This window comes from Lycium barbarum, chromosome 4, assembly GCF_019175385.1.
Source record: "Lycium barbarum isolate Lr01 chromosome 4, ASM1917538v2, whole genome shotgun sequence".
NCBI lineage: Eukaryota > Viridiplantae > Streptophyta > Magnoliopsida > Solanales > Solanaceae > Lycium > Lycium barbarum.
Window position 1 is genome coordinate 132,325,066 of NC_083340.1, and position 13,825 is coordinate 132,338,890.

Below are 13,825 nucleotides of genomic sequence, written 5' to 3' on the forward strand. Positions count from 1 at the left end.
ATAAATGAAAAAATAGAACTCTTTGGTAAGTGATTTATAATCTGTTCGGCCAAGCTTATTTTACCAATAAGTGCTTATTTTTAAGAAAGTGAGGATTTTGATCAAGCTTTTGAGAGAAAAAAATAAGTGCTTCTACGAAGTAACAGAAGCAGTTTTTCAAAAGCTAAAAAAATAATTTTTGCCCCAAAACACTTTTGAGAAAAATACACTTAGAAGCACTTTTTAAAAGTTTGGTCAAACACTAATTGCTGCTCAAAAGTACTTTTAAAATTAATTGATCAAACACAAACTGTTTTTCACAAAAATTACTTTTAAAAATAAATATTTTCTAAAATAAGCTAATTTTAGAAGCTTGACCAAACAGGCTATTAACATTTCATTATTATTTAATAGTTATACAATCAAATGAAGGAATTCATGAAAAAACATATTTAACAATGATTTAGAATCAGGTAATTAAGTAATCTCCAAAATGGAAACAGAAAAAGCAGCTAACTATCAAATTAGGGAGCCTTCGCCCGTCAAATAGAGATACCTCCTTATCAACATCTAAAAACAAGAAAGGAAGGAAATAGAGACATCAACCTTAAGAATGAGTCTGCAATCACCCCTATTGATATCCCACAATCTAATCTCATCATTGCTATCACAAGAACTGAGGAGACCCGTCTCTGTTGGATGAAAATCTATTGACATCACCTGCCCATCATGCTCGACAAGGTCTTGGATACAGTTGCTTGGCTGGATTATGACAAAATGGTGAGATATGTACAGTGTCATGGTTATGATAGACACAGAACAAAAGGAAGCAATTCAGGAGATTAAACAATTACCATTATGATAAATCCTGATAATCACAAGAAGAGAAAAAAGATACTGAATATTTAAAGACTGCATAAGAAGCTTTGGTAACAACAAGTTCCTCAAATATTGACTCAAATGTATTACAGACAACATAACATAATAATGCTGATATTTTATATAATTGCGATAGATCCCTCGAGTATCCTCACTCCAGAGGTAAGGAATGTGGCAATAAATGTCACATTGACATTTGTCTGAGCAACTAAAGAAAATGTATATGTTCTCGTCTAACTACAAGCAAAAGCACAGAAATCAGAACAAATACTGAGGACCAAGAACAACGAAATTGTAGAACTAGTGAATATTTATCCTGGTGATTTGACTCTGTGCTGACTGCTATTTATGAGCCATTACAACCTAAAAGAAAAATTTACTGAAACACTCATTCGACCAAGAATCTGCAATGGCAAATAGAGGTAGTACCTTGGATATATCCCATATCTCACAGTTCTGTCTAAGGAAGATGTTGCAAACACCGTTGAGTTTGGTTTGAAACGGACATCTGTAATGTGATAAGTATGACCTTCTCCACTAATAACATTGTTATTTCCCCACTCCCAAATATGAACCTAAACATAGATCGCAGTGCAAGTTCGTTAATAGGAGAAGTTGGGATAAGCACTCTCCCAGTTGACCAACTAGAATCCTGTTGAAGATAAATAAGACAAACCTTCCTGTCGTTTCCAGCAGCAGCCAACAACTATCCTTTTTTTTTTTTTTTTTTTTCGGAAAAGTCCAAAAATATCCTTGCCTATTGAAAAAGGCTCATAAATACCCTCCTTTCACCTTTTGGTCTAAAAATACCCTTAAGGTTTGTTTTTGGCTCAAATATACCCCTCAAACTAACAAAGTTAAAGTTAACTCTTTTAAAAAGCCAAATGGCATTTTGTGATTGGACACATATATTATTTAATTTAAAAATTAAAAAATATGAACAAAACTGTTTTTTTTTGCATTTCGTGAATTAATCAACGAAATATGTTTTTTTTTTTGTTTTTTTTTTGCATTTCGTGAATAAAAAAATGAAATAGGAAATTATAAATTTTTTTTGCATTTCGTGTGTTAAAAAATGAAATAGGATAAAAAAATTAATTTTGTTCATATAAAAACGAAATTGGAAAATATATTTTGTCCAATTTTCCAATTTCGTTTTTATATGAACGAAAATAATTTTTTTTTATCCTATTTCGTTTTTTAATACACGAAATGCAAAAAAAAAAATTATAATTTCCTATTTTGTTTTTTTATTCACGAAATGCAAAAAAAAAACATATTTCGTTGATTAATTCACGAAATGCAAAAACAAAAATCAGTTTCGTTCATATTTTTTAATTTTTAATTTTTAAGTTGCCACACAATTTTTTTTTTTTTAAAAAATATGTAAATTACGGAATTTTATTATTGGCAATTTTTTTTTTAAAATCTGGAATTTTAAATTACTGGCAATTTATTATTGGCATTTTTTTAAAATCTGGATTTTTTTTTAAATTACGGAATTTTATTATTGACCAATTACAAATTGCCATTTGGCTTTTTAAAAGAGTTAATTTTAACTTGTTAGTTTGAGGGGTATATTTGAGCCAAAAACAAACCTTAAGGGTATTTTTAGACCTAAAAGGTGGATGGAAGGGTATTTTTAGACCAAAAGGTGGAAGAAGGGTATTTATGAGCCTTTTTCAATAGGTCAAGGGTATTTTTGGACCTTTTCCGTTTTTTTTTTTTTTTTGATCTTTTTATTTTATTTTATTGAAGGTAACATATTTGTATATTTATATATAGAGAGACTACACAGAGCTGTGTAGTCCCCCTAATTACAAATTACAAAAGGGTAAGCATCTGATCCTGTGTCATCTCACAAGGATTCTAATACATCAGAGATTGATTCATTATCTTCTAAACCTATTCCTTTACACCAAAAGTAGAACAGCCCTAAACACTTCATTTTAATTTTCTGGAAATGGTTGGCTTTGTCTTCAAAACATCTTTGGTTTCTCTCTTCCCAAATTGTCCACCAAATGCAACCTGGAATAACCTTCCATCTCATTTCCTGAATTGCATTCCCTTCTCTGTTCCAGCATGCTAGCACATCAACTATCTTACTTGGCATGGTCCAGAGAATCCCCCTATAATTGAGGAACATCCTCCATAGTTGTTCAGTCAGTTTACGGTGCAAGAACAGATGATTAATTGTCTCAGGTTCCTCACCACATAGAAAACAACTGGAACAACTGGAACATAGATGATGACCTCTCTTACAAAAATTGTCCAGTGTGAGAGCTTTTCCTCTAGCTAGTAGCCATGTAAAACAAGATACTTTATAGGGAACTTTGACTTTCCATATCATCTTCCAAGGCCAACACATGATCTGATTAAAGTGGCAATATAGGAGCTTGCTCTTTGTGTGAAGGTGGCGAATCTCTTCAAAATAGATGCCTGCAACGCAATATGAAGTCAATTATCCTTTGTGCCGATAACTAGCAATTTATCCATCAGGGAAGAGCCTGACAAAGTTAGAAGCTACAGTGTTTAATCTTAAGAACTAGATGTGATGAGACAGCCCCTTTTTTTCTTCCTTTCTTTCGTTTTAAGAAACTAATGTAAGATCTAGCGAATTTTTTGTCTTAAAAATAAAGCGGGGTATAACGCTAATAAAACCAGCACGATTGGGTTTTCTTGGGGTAACGTTATTTCCTGAACATAACAGCATTAGATGCATAACCTACCTTATGGAGGATTAAGTATTTCTGTCAATCATCTAAATAGCCATGTTATACCCCATTTTAACCGGGTTGAAGCGGAGTACAACATTTTGGTGATTCTTGTTTATTTTGTTTTAAGGAGTCGCCACCTAATTAATTTAACGGTGAATTAGGACACCTAGAGGTTAACTAAGGTAAAATTAAAACTAAACCTCCGTTAATAGTCTGCTTAACCAATGTGATTCTAGGTAAGGGCTCTATATTATCCTAAAGGGAAGGGGTTAGGCATCTTTTAGAATCCGTTAACTTACGGTTATCCGACCAAACTTAGGTTAATTAATTTAGAGTAAATATAATGCTTAAATTTTAAAATGGTTCACAAATGTTGCTAAAGTTTTAAAAGAAAAATAATATTAGTGAAAATAAGGTTTACAGAAAATATAATATAAAAGAAAACTTTAAATGCCATTTTTAGAATAGGACTTATGAATGTCGCTTAGATTTTAAATGAAAATATAGTAAATGCTATTCGTAGACGAGACTTGATGAAAATATGATACTTTGCCCATAAATAATAGCTTTTGAGAAAAGATTTAGCAATTTTGAACTTTGGATAAATTATGTTATGTGAATGTAGCAATGTGGAAGAAATCTAGGCTTATAAATAGAATTCAAAAGGAAGTGAGTTTTCTTTCTCCTTTTATTATTTCTTATTAATTATGCTTAGCTAAAAATATGCATGATTGATTCAAACTTGAAGAGTTATCTATAAAATATACTTGAGTTTATACTTGCATATTAGCAACGTTTTGAAACGTTTGTGATAAAAATATGATTCCCTTTACTTGAAGTATATAGTCATACCATTTTGCAAATTAATTATTCCCAAATAAATAAATATTAGACATTTAACATGAAAAAGAAGAGAAATAAACTTATGGAATGAATTGTTAGTCTTTCTTAAACTAAATTACCCATTACTAAACTAAACCCCACTAATATACTAAAGCTCATCTAAGTTAAGAGAATAAAACAAGATAAAGGGTTAGTTGCATAAATACAAGTTAAATGCACAAAAATAAAATAAAAGAGGCCAACAATATCAGATGGGCCAGCCCATTTTGAGACCGCTGCTGCTATTTTTTATTTGGGCTTTGACCCAGAATTCCACTTTTATTTCTTTGGCTGCGAATAGGCCTGATGGGAAATGACCCGAGGAGATTACGTTGGGCTTTTAGCCCAACACCGAATGCGGAAGAGGAACGAGTCCTCGGACTCGTACGCGAGGTTCATGCATAAAAGAAAGATAAGAAGGATTAGTATGCAATCAACGAATAATGTTAAACGTATGAAATATAATCTCAAAACAAATTCGCAGATTATGTATATCCTAATCTCGTGCATGTCTAATCAATAGCAAGAGTAACAGCATCCTTTGACTGGGAAAGATACATCACCAGTTCTACCTCTTTATACTACTGGAAATCAAACAAAATAGAAGATAGTATTTTTTTTCACACAGAAGTAAAGAAAGGTGATTTCAAATAACAAACTAAAAAGTACTCAAATTTTAGTTTCAGATAGGACGTCGGGAGGAAAATACGCATTAGGCATGTTCATGTGACACTATAGCGACTATATGTAAGAATGAAGAATAGGTTCAGATTTAGTAGAAAGCAACATAAAACATGCAACTAAGCATATACAGGGACTGTTGTAGACTTAATCAAGCAAATCAGGCAGAGACTTAGGCGCCAACAGATGCATATGAGTCTTAATAGCACATGATTGATGGCAAATGGGTTGTAAGTGATGCTTCGATAAATATATGGCCTTGGACAGTGTCAACATTCAAACGAATCATAAGCAGGCTAGCGGCTAGGTAGAATGCCATCCTAGAGTTTATTAACATATTGAATTGTTATAATAAAATGTGTTATCAGAAGGAGAAATGTCAAACCAGAACAAGTATATGTTAAACTACACTCAACAATATCGGATAGCCACATTTAATCAACCACAGTAGCATCAGTATTTATTCTATACGAAGGCTGAACAAATGACATATTATGATTCAAGATGGTCCACTCACCATTGTCTGAATATTAAAACAGCAGCCCAAATAATCCCAACAGATAATTCAATGGAATATGACAATATCAATTTTTAGATTTCAACAAATAGTACATAGAGATATGAACTTAACTGATCCACATAATATTCTTACGGGATATTAATGAATGAAGACAGGCCTATTCATAACAGAGAGTGATCATTCCAACATTCATTAAAGCCTAGACAGCATCTAGTCACACAAACCATCTCAAATCTTGATTATATTTAAGATCCTGGTTCTGTTAGCACAGTCCACATCATAACCAGAAAAACCTCCCAGGGTAATATAAACCAAACAGAGTGAGAATCAATTCTTAAAGTAAGAAAAGAAATCTGGATACTTATTCCTTATCAAAGCAAACCTGTTAAACTATACACAACATCACATAGGTTTGTTTAACTAGTCAACTTCAATTCTAAAATGATTCCCTGAATTTGCCACAATTCACATACACACTATGTTTCTTTAAGTTAACAGTTTCTATTTTTGCACTTGAAACAAGCTTTTGCTTCTGAATCTGGGTTTCAACTTGACCTTGGTAAGCCAATCCTTATTTTTTAAAGCAAATCTTTCAAGTGTACTTGAACATGTTATCACCAGTTTAATAAGTCATTACTTTCAAAACTCATCTTAAGCAAACAAAATAGCACATTTGTCAAGAAAGAAGAAGAAACAACAAATCTGTAAGCCAATTGAACCTTATGCTGAAACATACACTAACTCTTAGATTCTTGGTAAACATCTGACATCCTTTTGTGATAGTGGGAAAAAGCATATAAACTCTTGCTAGTGATATTAATTAGTTCATTAGTTGCATAACTTAATGACTCCTACACAGCTAATGATATGGACATAGTTCTGCAATTTGTAAGCCTCAAACATGCAAGATTAAGCCATTCAAGTAGGCAAATATGATCCTTGAAGCTGACATAGGCAGATAGCATATCATCTTCAAGGATTAATCTAAATTCAACTAATCACAGGGAAACCAAATCTGTACGAAAATTTACCAAATAATATCAGGCTTGACATAGATAAATGAACAGTAGCTAACTTGAGATGAACATGCACATTTTGCATTAGGTGTGACTAAGGTTAGGCATATACACGATTAAGCAACCAACAACTAGTTGAGCTTATCTAATAAATTACAAATTCAGTGCTAAAACAAACATGTTTAAATGAGCTTAATCAAATGAGATGGAAAAAGATTAATGCATGCAAACGCGATTAACAGGTCATCCAATCTGAATCAACACCTGATCAGTGCAATGGCATACCCATCAACAATGTAAACTTGAAGCACCGGGTGAATCTAAACTTGCCTATAAAGCTAACATACTCACAGAATTAAACTAAACAGGACTGCTTATGCTTAATTCAACCAGAATAATTCCAAACGAAACTAAAATACAACTAAGCGAACAAATCAACAAAAACGGTTTCAAACACTCGGACAAATACTAAAATAACTTAAAGGAAGGAGATTTACCTTCTTCGGGTGCAGCGAAGTGGGATTCGAGCTTCCGATATACCTCGAAACACTTCGAAATTCAAAATCGTGTGTGCTCAAATTTGAACGAACACTCGAAGCAAGAACAGAACCAGATTTGATATTTTGTGCCGATATCGAGAAAATTGAAAATCGATGTTTTAAAAGAAGAACTGGAACAATCAAAGACTCGTATTTTCAAGGGAAATTTTGATGATTCGAGGACTTTGATTCTTGGGGAATTTCCTGAACCCGAAAATCCTCTTTTTTTTCTTAACGATTCCACTCCACCACTATTTATAGGGTTCTTTAGGTTTTTTGTGTTTTGGAGAAGAGAGAGAGAGGAACGGGGGACAAGACATGGTGGAGTGGAGGCGGCAGAGGGGAGTGGGGGTGTCAGAGAGGAGAAGTGGGGTGGCAGTGGCAACATGGGGGACAGGACATGGTGGAGACGATAGTGGCGTGGGGGGGCAGGAAAGGATGGGGGATAGCAGTGGTATGGTGGAGGCGTGGGAGAGAGAAACAGTGGGGTGGCGATGGGGGCGAAGGAAAAGAAAGAGGAAAGGGGAAAAGGGAGGCGCGGCGGAAGGGATGGGGAAAATATGAGGGAAACCCTAAAATGGTTTCCTTTGTTAAATGAAAATCCGGGTCGGGTCGAGTAAATTCGGGTAGTGGGCTGAATATTGGGTTAAAATAATGGGCTGGGCAATTAAAATATGGATTGGGCATTAAAATGGACTGGTAAAAATAAAATGTGGACTGGTTCTGAATTGGTCCGAAAATAGTATGATTGATTGGGCTACTACATCTAAATAAAAGACCTATTTAAATAACTTGTGTTAAAATATTACTTAATATAAAATATGCAATTATTAGTGCTCAAATAAAAAATGGCGTTGTAATAGCCGTGCAATAATATTTCGAAAATTCACAGGAAATAAACACTATTATTTAATTATGCAAAGATAAATGTGATGCGTGTGCGTAAGCTGGTAAAATGCCGAAATGATAGAATTGTGAATTATAATAATAATAATAATAATAATAATAATAATAATAATAATAATAATAATAATAATGATAATGATGGCTAGTAACTGCAATAGAATAATGAAACGCCGGTATTGATAAGAGGCTAATAATTATAGTAAAAAATACCAATATATATTTTATAATTTTCCAAAAATATTAGAAGCGTAAACAGGTATTTCGGAGGAGAGGCGGGACAAAATTGGGTGTCAACAAGCCATCTTTTTAATATTTATTTTCTTAGGAACCATTAAGCTTGTTGTCACCTAGCTTTCCGTTTAGCTTGAGTGCGGGCAAACGCAGCAAAATCAGCATCAGTAGCTATCTCTTTCTCAACCTACAGCTCAGGATTTTTTTTTTTTTTTTTTTTAATCAGGTGCTCAGGAATATAGTAAATGAGCAAGAATAAAGTAGATGAAGACTATATAGAGAGACAAGAACAAACTAAGGGCCCATCTGGGCATGATTTCAAATCATGTTGATTTGAAGTTAAAATTTTGTTTGGACATGCAATTTGGATTTCTTATGTTGTATTTTTTCCCATAAACATCAAAACCCCACAATTTGTGAAAACTATTATAACTTCCCCAACTCTTATACAGATCAAGAGGAGAATCCCGAAAGTGAAGAGTCTGAGCAACTTAGATCTCCTTCTGGGATTCTCCTTTTGATCAATATTTTCTCCTCAAGTTTTCCACATAATATCTCATAATTAAGGTTTTATAACTCTATGTTTAGATATTTGAAATTTTGAGCCAAATCCCCGCACCGGTATCCATAACTGGATCCGTATCACCGAATCTTAAAATTTAGATCATGAAGGATCCGATCTCTAGATCCGCAATCGTCTCAGACACCGTTGTCCCGAACCCGAGTCCGAGCAACTTAGATCTTATCAAATGAGCAAACCATAGTTCATAAAAAAGGTATCGGAATATCCTAAGGTGCCGCATTATAGATGGCATATCTCCATGTTTTTACAAATAAATGTTTGCACTTACATGCTATTACAAGCTTTCAAATTGAAATAATTTGACAAAGATTCATTGGTCCAAAAAAATTGAAATTATGATTTGGAATTCCAAATCTTACTTTTCGGAGAATTTGGGATTTCAAGTCATGATCTAGATGAAGTTGAAATTTTGTGCAGACTTTATAAACAAACGCTGATTTGAAATCAGGCTCCCAAATCGCATGGACAAAAGCTTACTAAGAAAGGGAAGTCCAGTCCCCAAAAACAATGATGGAATCACCGGCACATGTAGGGCTTTAAGAAGTAGATGCAGAAAATGATCTTACCGATTCCCAAGAACTCATTGGAGTTTTCCTCTTTCTGCTCTGCTCTGCAGGTTGCTTTCCAGAACTTCTAACAATTCCTCCTCTAGGAGCTATTATTTGCTGGTCAGCTGTTAAATTCTCCGGGATTCTTTGATTTGTATCACCAAGAATCTGTTAAATGTCAGAAGAAGAAAAAGTAAAGCAGGAAAAATAAGCATAGGAGGGTTTAAATAGTCAACTTGGAAACATAATCTGCATAACAAAATTTCAAAAGATTTAGAATATCTCAACAAACGTAATCTATTCAATAGAGATTTAGAATTCAAAAAAAGTAGATTCATCCTAATCCTAAAGCAACTTATTATACTAAAATAATTACTACAGTAACTGAAAGTAAATTTCAACAACATCGGTATAGTAGGATAGCCTATATTTATTTTGTCCCTCAAATACTCAGAAATTTTTTGCCTCTTTTGTCTTTCCTGCTACATGGGTTCCTCCTTTAAAGTTGAGTTTGAATTCACGGTTCTTATTTTGACTAATAATAACTTGATGTACAATGTTTTACAAAGAGATTTCAAAGACCAGAAAATTTTGAAAAATCATTCATAGTCTAAAATAGTTGCAGCATGCTAATCCCTAGGAGCAAATTGTTTCCTATGTATTCAACTTACATTTACACTCAAGTTAGCTTGAGTGAGCAAATGAAAGACAGTGGCGGAGCCAGAAATTTCGGGAAGGGTGTTCAAATATTAAACTATGCAATTTTAATTAGATTTGTTTATTTACAAAATTTAATAGGAAAAAAGAAAAAGTTACAGACAAAGACACTATTTGTTTTAAAAGGGCAAAAAAAAATTGTGTATTCTTTTAGAAATAAAAAGTAGGGCCATCCATTTAAACTTTAAATACATTCACGCTCCTGAAACATGTGACTTGAATATAAAAAATGGGCAACATTTTTAAAAGACAACACAGAGAGTCGAACCTGGGCGGAGCAGAGGAGTAAGGCTTTCAGAACAGCCTTGACCGCTGAGATAACTTGCTCACTTGTGTCAAGGGTATTCAAATTATGTTATATCATTGTATAATACTGAATTTAACCTACACGCATCGTGTAATTTTTCGGCGAAGGGTGTTCACCTGAACACACTTAGGTGGCTGTAGCTCCGCCCCTGATGAAAGAATTCACCAGAACTTGCAGAGGCAGGGTGTTTGAGCATATCTAATGTTTGATTTGCTACATTATCCTGTTGGGGAAAGGATGTAGTTCTCAGAAACTGTCCTTTTTGAGTTGGCACTATTACACTGGGATGTTCAACGTGATGGCTAATGACGGGGAATTGAGCCAACTCCTTGGGTTGAATATGAAAGGAATGAATTAACTAAAAGTTGACCCAAACATAACGGACTATACATTGCTATTGATGCAAAAGTTCAAGGTACTCACAACAGATGGCCATCCTTGTTGGAGAGATCCGTTGTACCCTGTAGGTACAATGCAAAAATAAGATCAAAGGAAAATTTAAAATTTTAAAAAGAAAGATAAGGAGATCAACAGATACAATGCAAAAAGATGATCAAAAGGAAACTTAGAATTTTAAAAAAAAAAAAAAAAAAAAAAGATCTAAAAGTGCATAAAAATGCCAGGTGTCTGTTCATTTCATACTTCCTTCCATGTTAGTTTGCCTAGGGACTTTTGCTGTGACAACTTCCAATTGATAATGAATTGAACTTCAAAATGAAACTGGAACAAGAACTAAGAAACCACAGTAATTAAATCTTGGGCAACAAGTCAACGGAAATTAATTGCACATACAGAGGATCATCTTCAAAAAAAGATAAAAAGATGCAAAGAGAAAATGCATTGTATCAAAGTTCTATTTTAAGAACTTTACTGAATGCTTCTGCCACATACTTTGGTGGATCTTATTCCTAAGCTGCCATATGTTCATCCTTTTCATGCTTCAACCTGCAACTTGCATCCTTACCCGAATGGGGAAGTGTGTCATATATATAATCTTAGATGTAATGATTTTACTAAATGTAATTTCTCACTAGCCATTGGCATAATCACTAAGGCCACGGGAGTCAACAATAGATATCACAGGTGTAGTTTGATCAAAGCCAGGCTTAGTTGTTCATCCTTGGGCTAGTATTACAAACTTGAGCTCAAACTTAAGCTCAAATATCAATCGGAGTAGAGCTAAATTCGAATATATGTAGACAAGTACAAGTACGACTCATAATCGACAAACACCCTTCTTTTTTTTTTTTTTTTTTTTGAAACAGGTAACATGACAAACACCCTTTTTCTAAATAAGGAAAAAGTAATTGAGTGATCGGAGAGGGTGTTGGCTAGGGGAAGGTAAACGTTTAATTTAGTTTACATGTATATATTTTTTAGAACAGTTTCTTAGTATATCCTTTTCGTCACAAGTCATAACTGACTTGGACTTATCCATCATACCTGTATTTTACCTCATCTTTTGAGCTTCAATTTCTAAGAACAGCTGCTAGTAAAGGATCTGAACTTTTAGGGAAACCACATTTATTATCTATTAAGACCTTCATCTTCACTTTTTCAAAATTCAGACTTCTGTAGTCGAGTATTATCGATAGCTTCCCATAGTAATGTGATCCATATGGTTAATCGAGTGATGAAGTGAAACATCCTTGTTCTGCTACTTCTGATACTACACTGGCTGATGATGCCACGGGGAAACTTCCTTTGATGTGAATTTGAACAATGGCAATTTAAAGATATACCAAGGCCATCACTTCTTTGAGGAGGTTGAACATCCTTACTTGTCTTATATTGGGCAAGCAGGTGCCACACATGTGCAATAGAAGCACTTGTTAAACAACCATAGTGAACATCATACTAGTGATTCATCGTATTGGGCTAGTGCTTATAAGCCCAGTTGATCAAGGTCAAGAAACTCAATTTGGAAACTTAGGCTGTTTAAAGAATAAATGGAAACAATTTAGCTCTTACCGCATATAGTCCAGGTAATACTCTTATCAAGGTAGCATGACTCACCAATACATCATTCTAAGCGACAACTTACCAGTTTATCATTCTGGAGCAACACCCTGTTCCTTAAACTTGTATATTAAAATAGTTACAGCATGACACCTTGATTGAATCAACCTAATATTGGCTATTTAACATACCTCATTTTATAAATAGTAACTTCGAAGTCCATCGCTTAGCCTTAAGTATTGGAAGTTTTAGTTCTAAAATATGTATGAGTGAGGAGAGGGAATGAGAGCTAACCTAAGCCATAAATCTTTTTTCCCACTAAAAATGACTTACTTCAGATACGCTTCAGCTGATTCCCAATATAAATCCTTTTATAAGAAAGAACTATCGGTAGGAAGATACTTCTATTCTATACTTTATGATCAATACATAACCTATAAATTTCCAACCTACAAACTTTCTCTCCTCCAAAAAAAAAACCCTATTCCCAAGCCCTCATAACATTTATTGCTTCCTTGAGCTTGCATTCCAAGATAGGATTCCTAGGAGAAGAAGAAAAGCTATTTAGGCACATTCAATCTTGTTGAAATGTGTGGCCATCTCATCTAAAAGCTTCAGCTATTAGAGAGATCAAACTTTTATTTACTAAATTATATTCTCAACAAATCTGACGCAACTACGTAGTTCAGTTCGAAAGTGACTAGAGCGTGATTAGTAAGACTAAAATACTTGGAATGATTCCATATTAAAACCACTAGAGAAAAGTTAAAAGGAAAAACAATTTGAAATGTGAAGAAGTAGATAAGACGCCATATCATTTTAAAAACAATATGAAGCATTGTTAGCTTACTTCAATTTTACAAGAACAAGAAACTTGCTTTACATGTAAGGCAACAGGTTGAGGTCATTTGGAACAAACTAAAGTAGAAAGTAAGATCCCTTTTATTAGGACTAGTGTTGTAGATTGATGGTAGGTCAGTAGGATAAACGATTTGCTAAGATGAATGAAAAAATCCTATGAAGCTATGCAGTGAATGCCGATGTTTGGGATCTTTTAATTATGAGGAAGACAACTTGTGCTGCATCTAACTGTCAAATCGCCAATAATGGGATTCCTTATTAATGATGCTCCTCTGCATCCTCGAAAAGGTTGGATTCATGCTAAAGAGCACGATTGGAGATTTGTGAAAAAAATTGGTGTCACAAGTAATCCAAATGAATATCACAAGGGAGCATAGTGCTATATGAGCATGATTTTATGACCATTTTCTTGAAAATATGATCTCGGTCATGCTAATTACAAATAATGGATCACTTTGAAATCCATTATCTCTTCATTGATCCAATACAATGGTTGTCGC

At 33.9% G+C, this 13,825-nt stretch overlaps 1 protein-coding gene across 7 annotated transcripts in view; it reads right to left on the reverse strand.

The window, feature by feature from the left end:
* Nucleotides 1-590: 590 nt before the first annotated feature.
* LOC132636514 (uncharacterized) overlaps nucleotides 591-13,825 on the reverse strand; it is a 28,010-nt gene continuing 14,775 nt past the window's right edge. For 3 of the 7 annotated variants that reach the window (XM_060353427.1, XM_060353428.1, XM_060353426.1), the window contains exon 9: nucleotides 2,445-3,297. In XM_060353427.1, the coding sequence (XP_060209410.1) occupies nucleotides 2,717-3,297 (581 nt within the window). In that variant the 3' untranslated portion in view covers nucleotides 2,445-2,716. Of the gene's footprint in view, nucleotides 742-2,443; nucleotides 3,298-9,499; nucleotides 9,650-10,928; nucleotides 10,967-13,825 lie in introns of those variants that run through there. The other 4 variants (XM_060353425.1, XM_060353429.1, XM_060353423.1 and 1 more) reach the window with 4 other exon arrangements.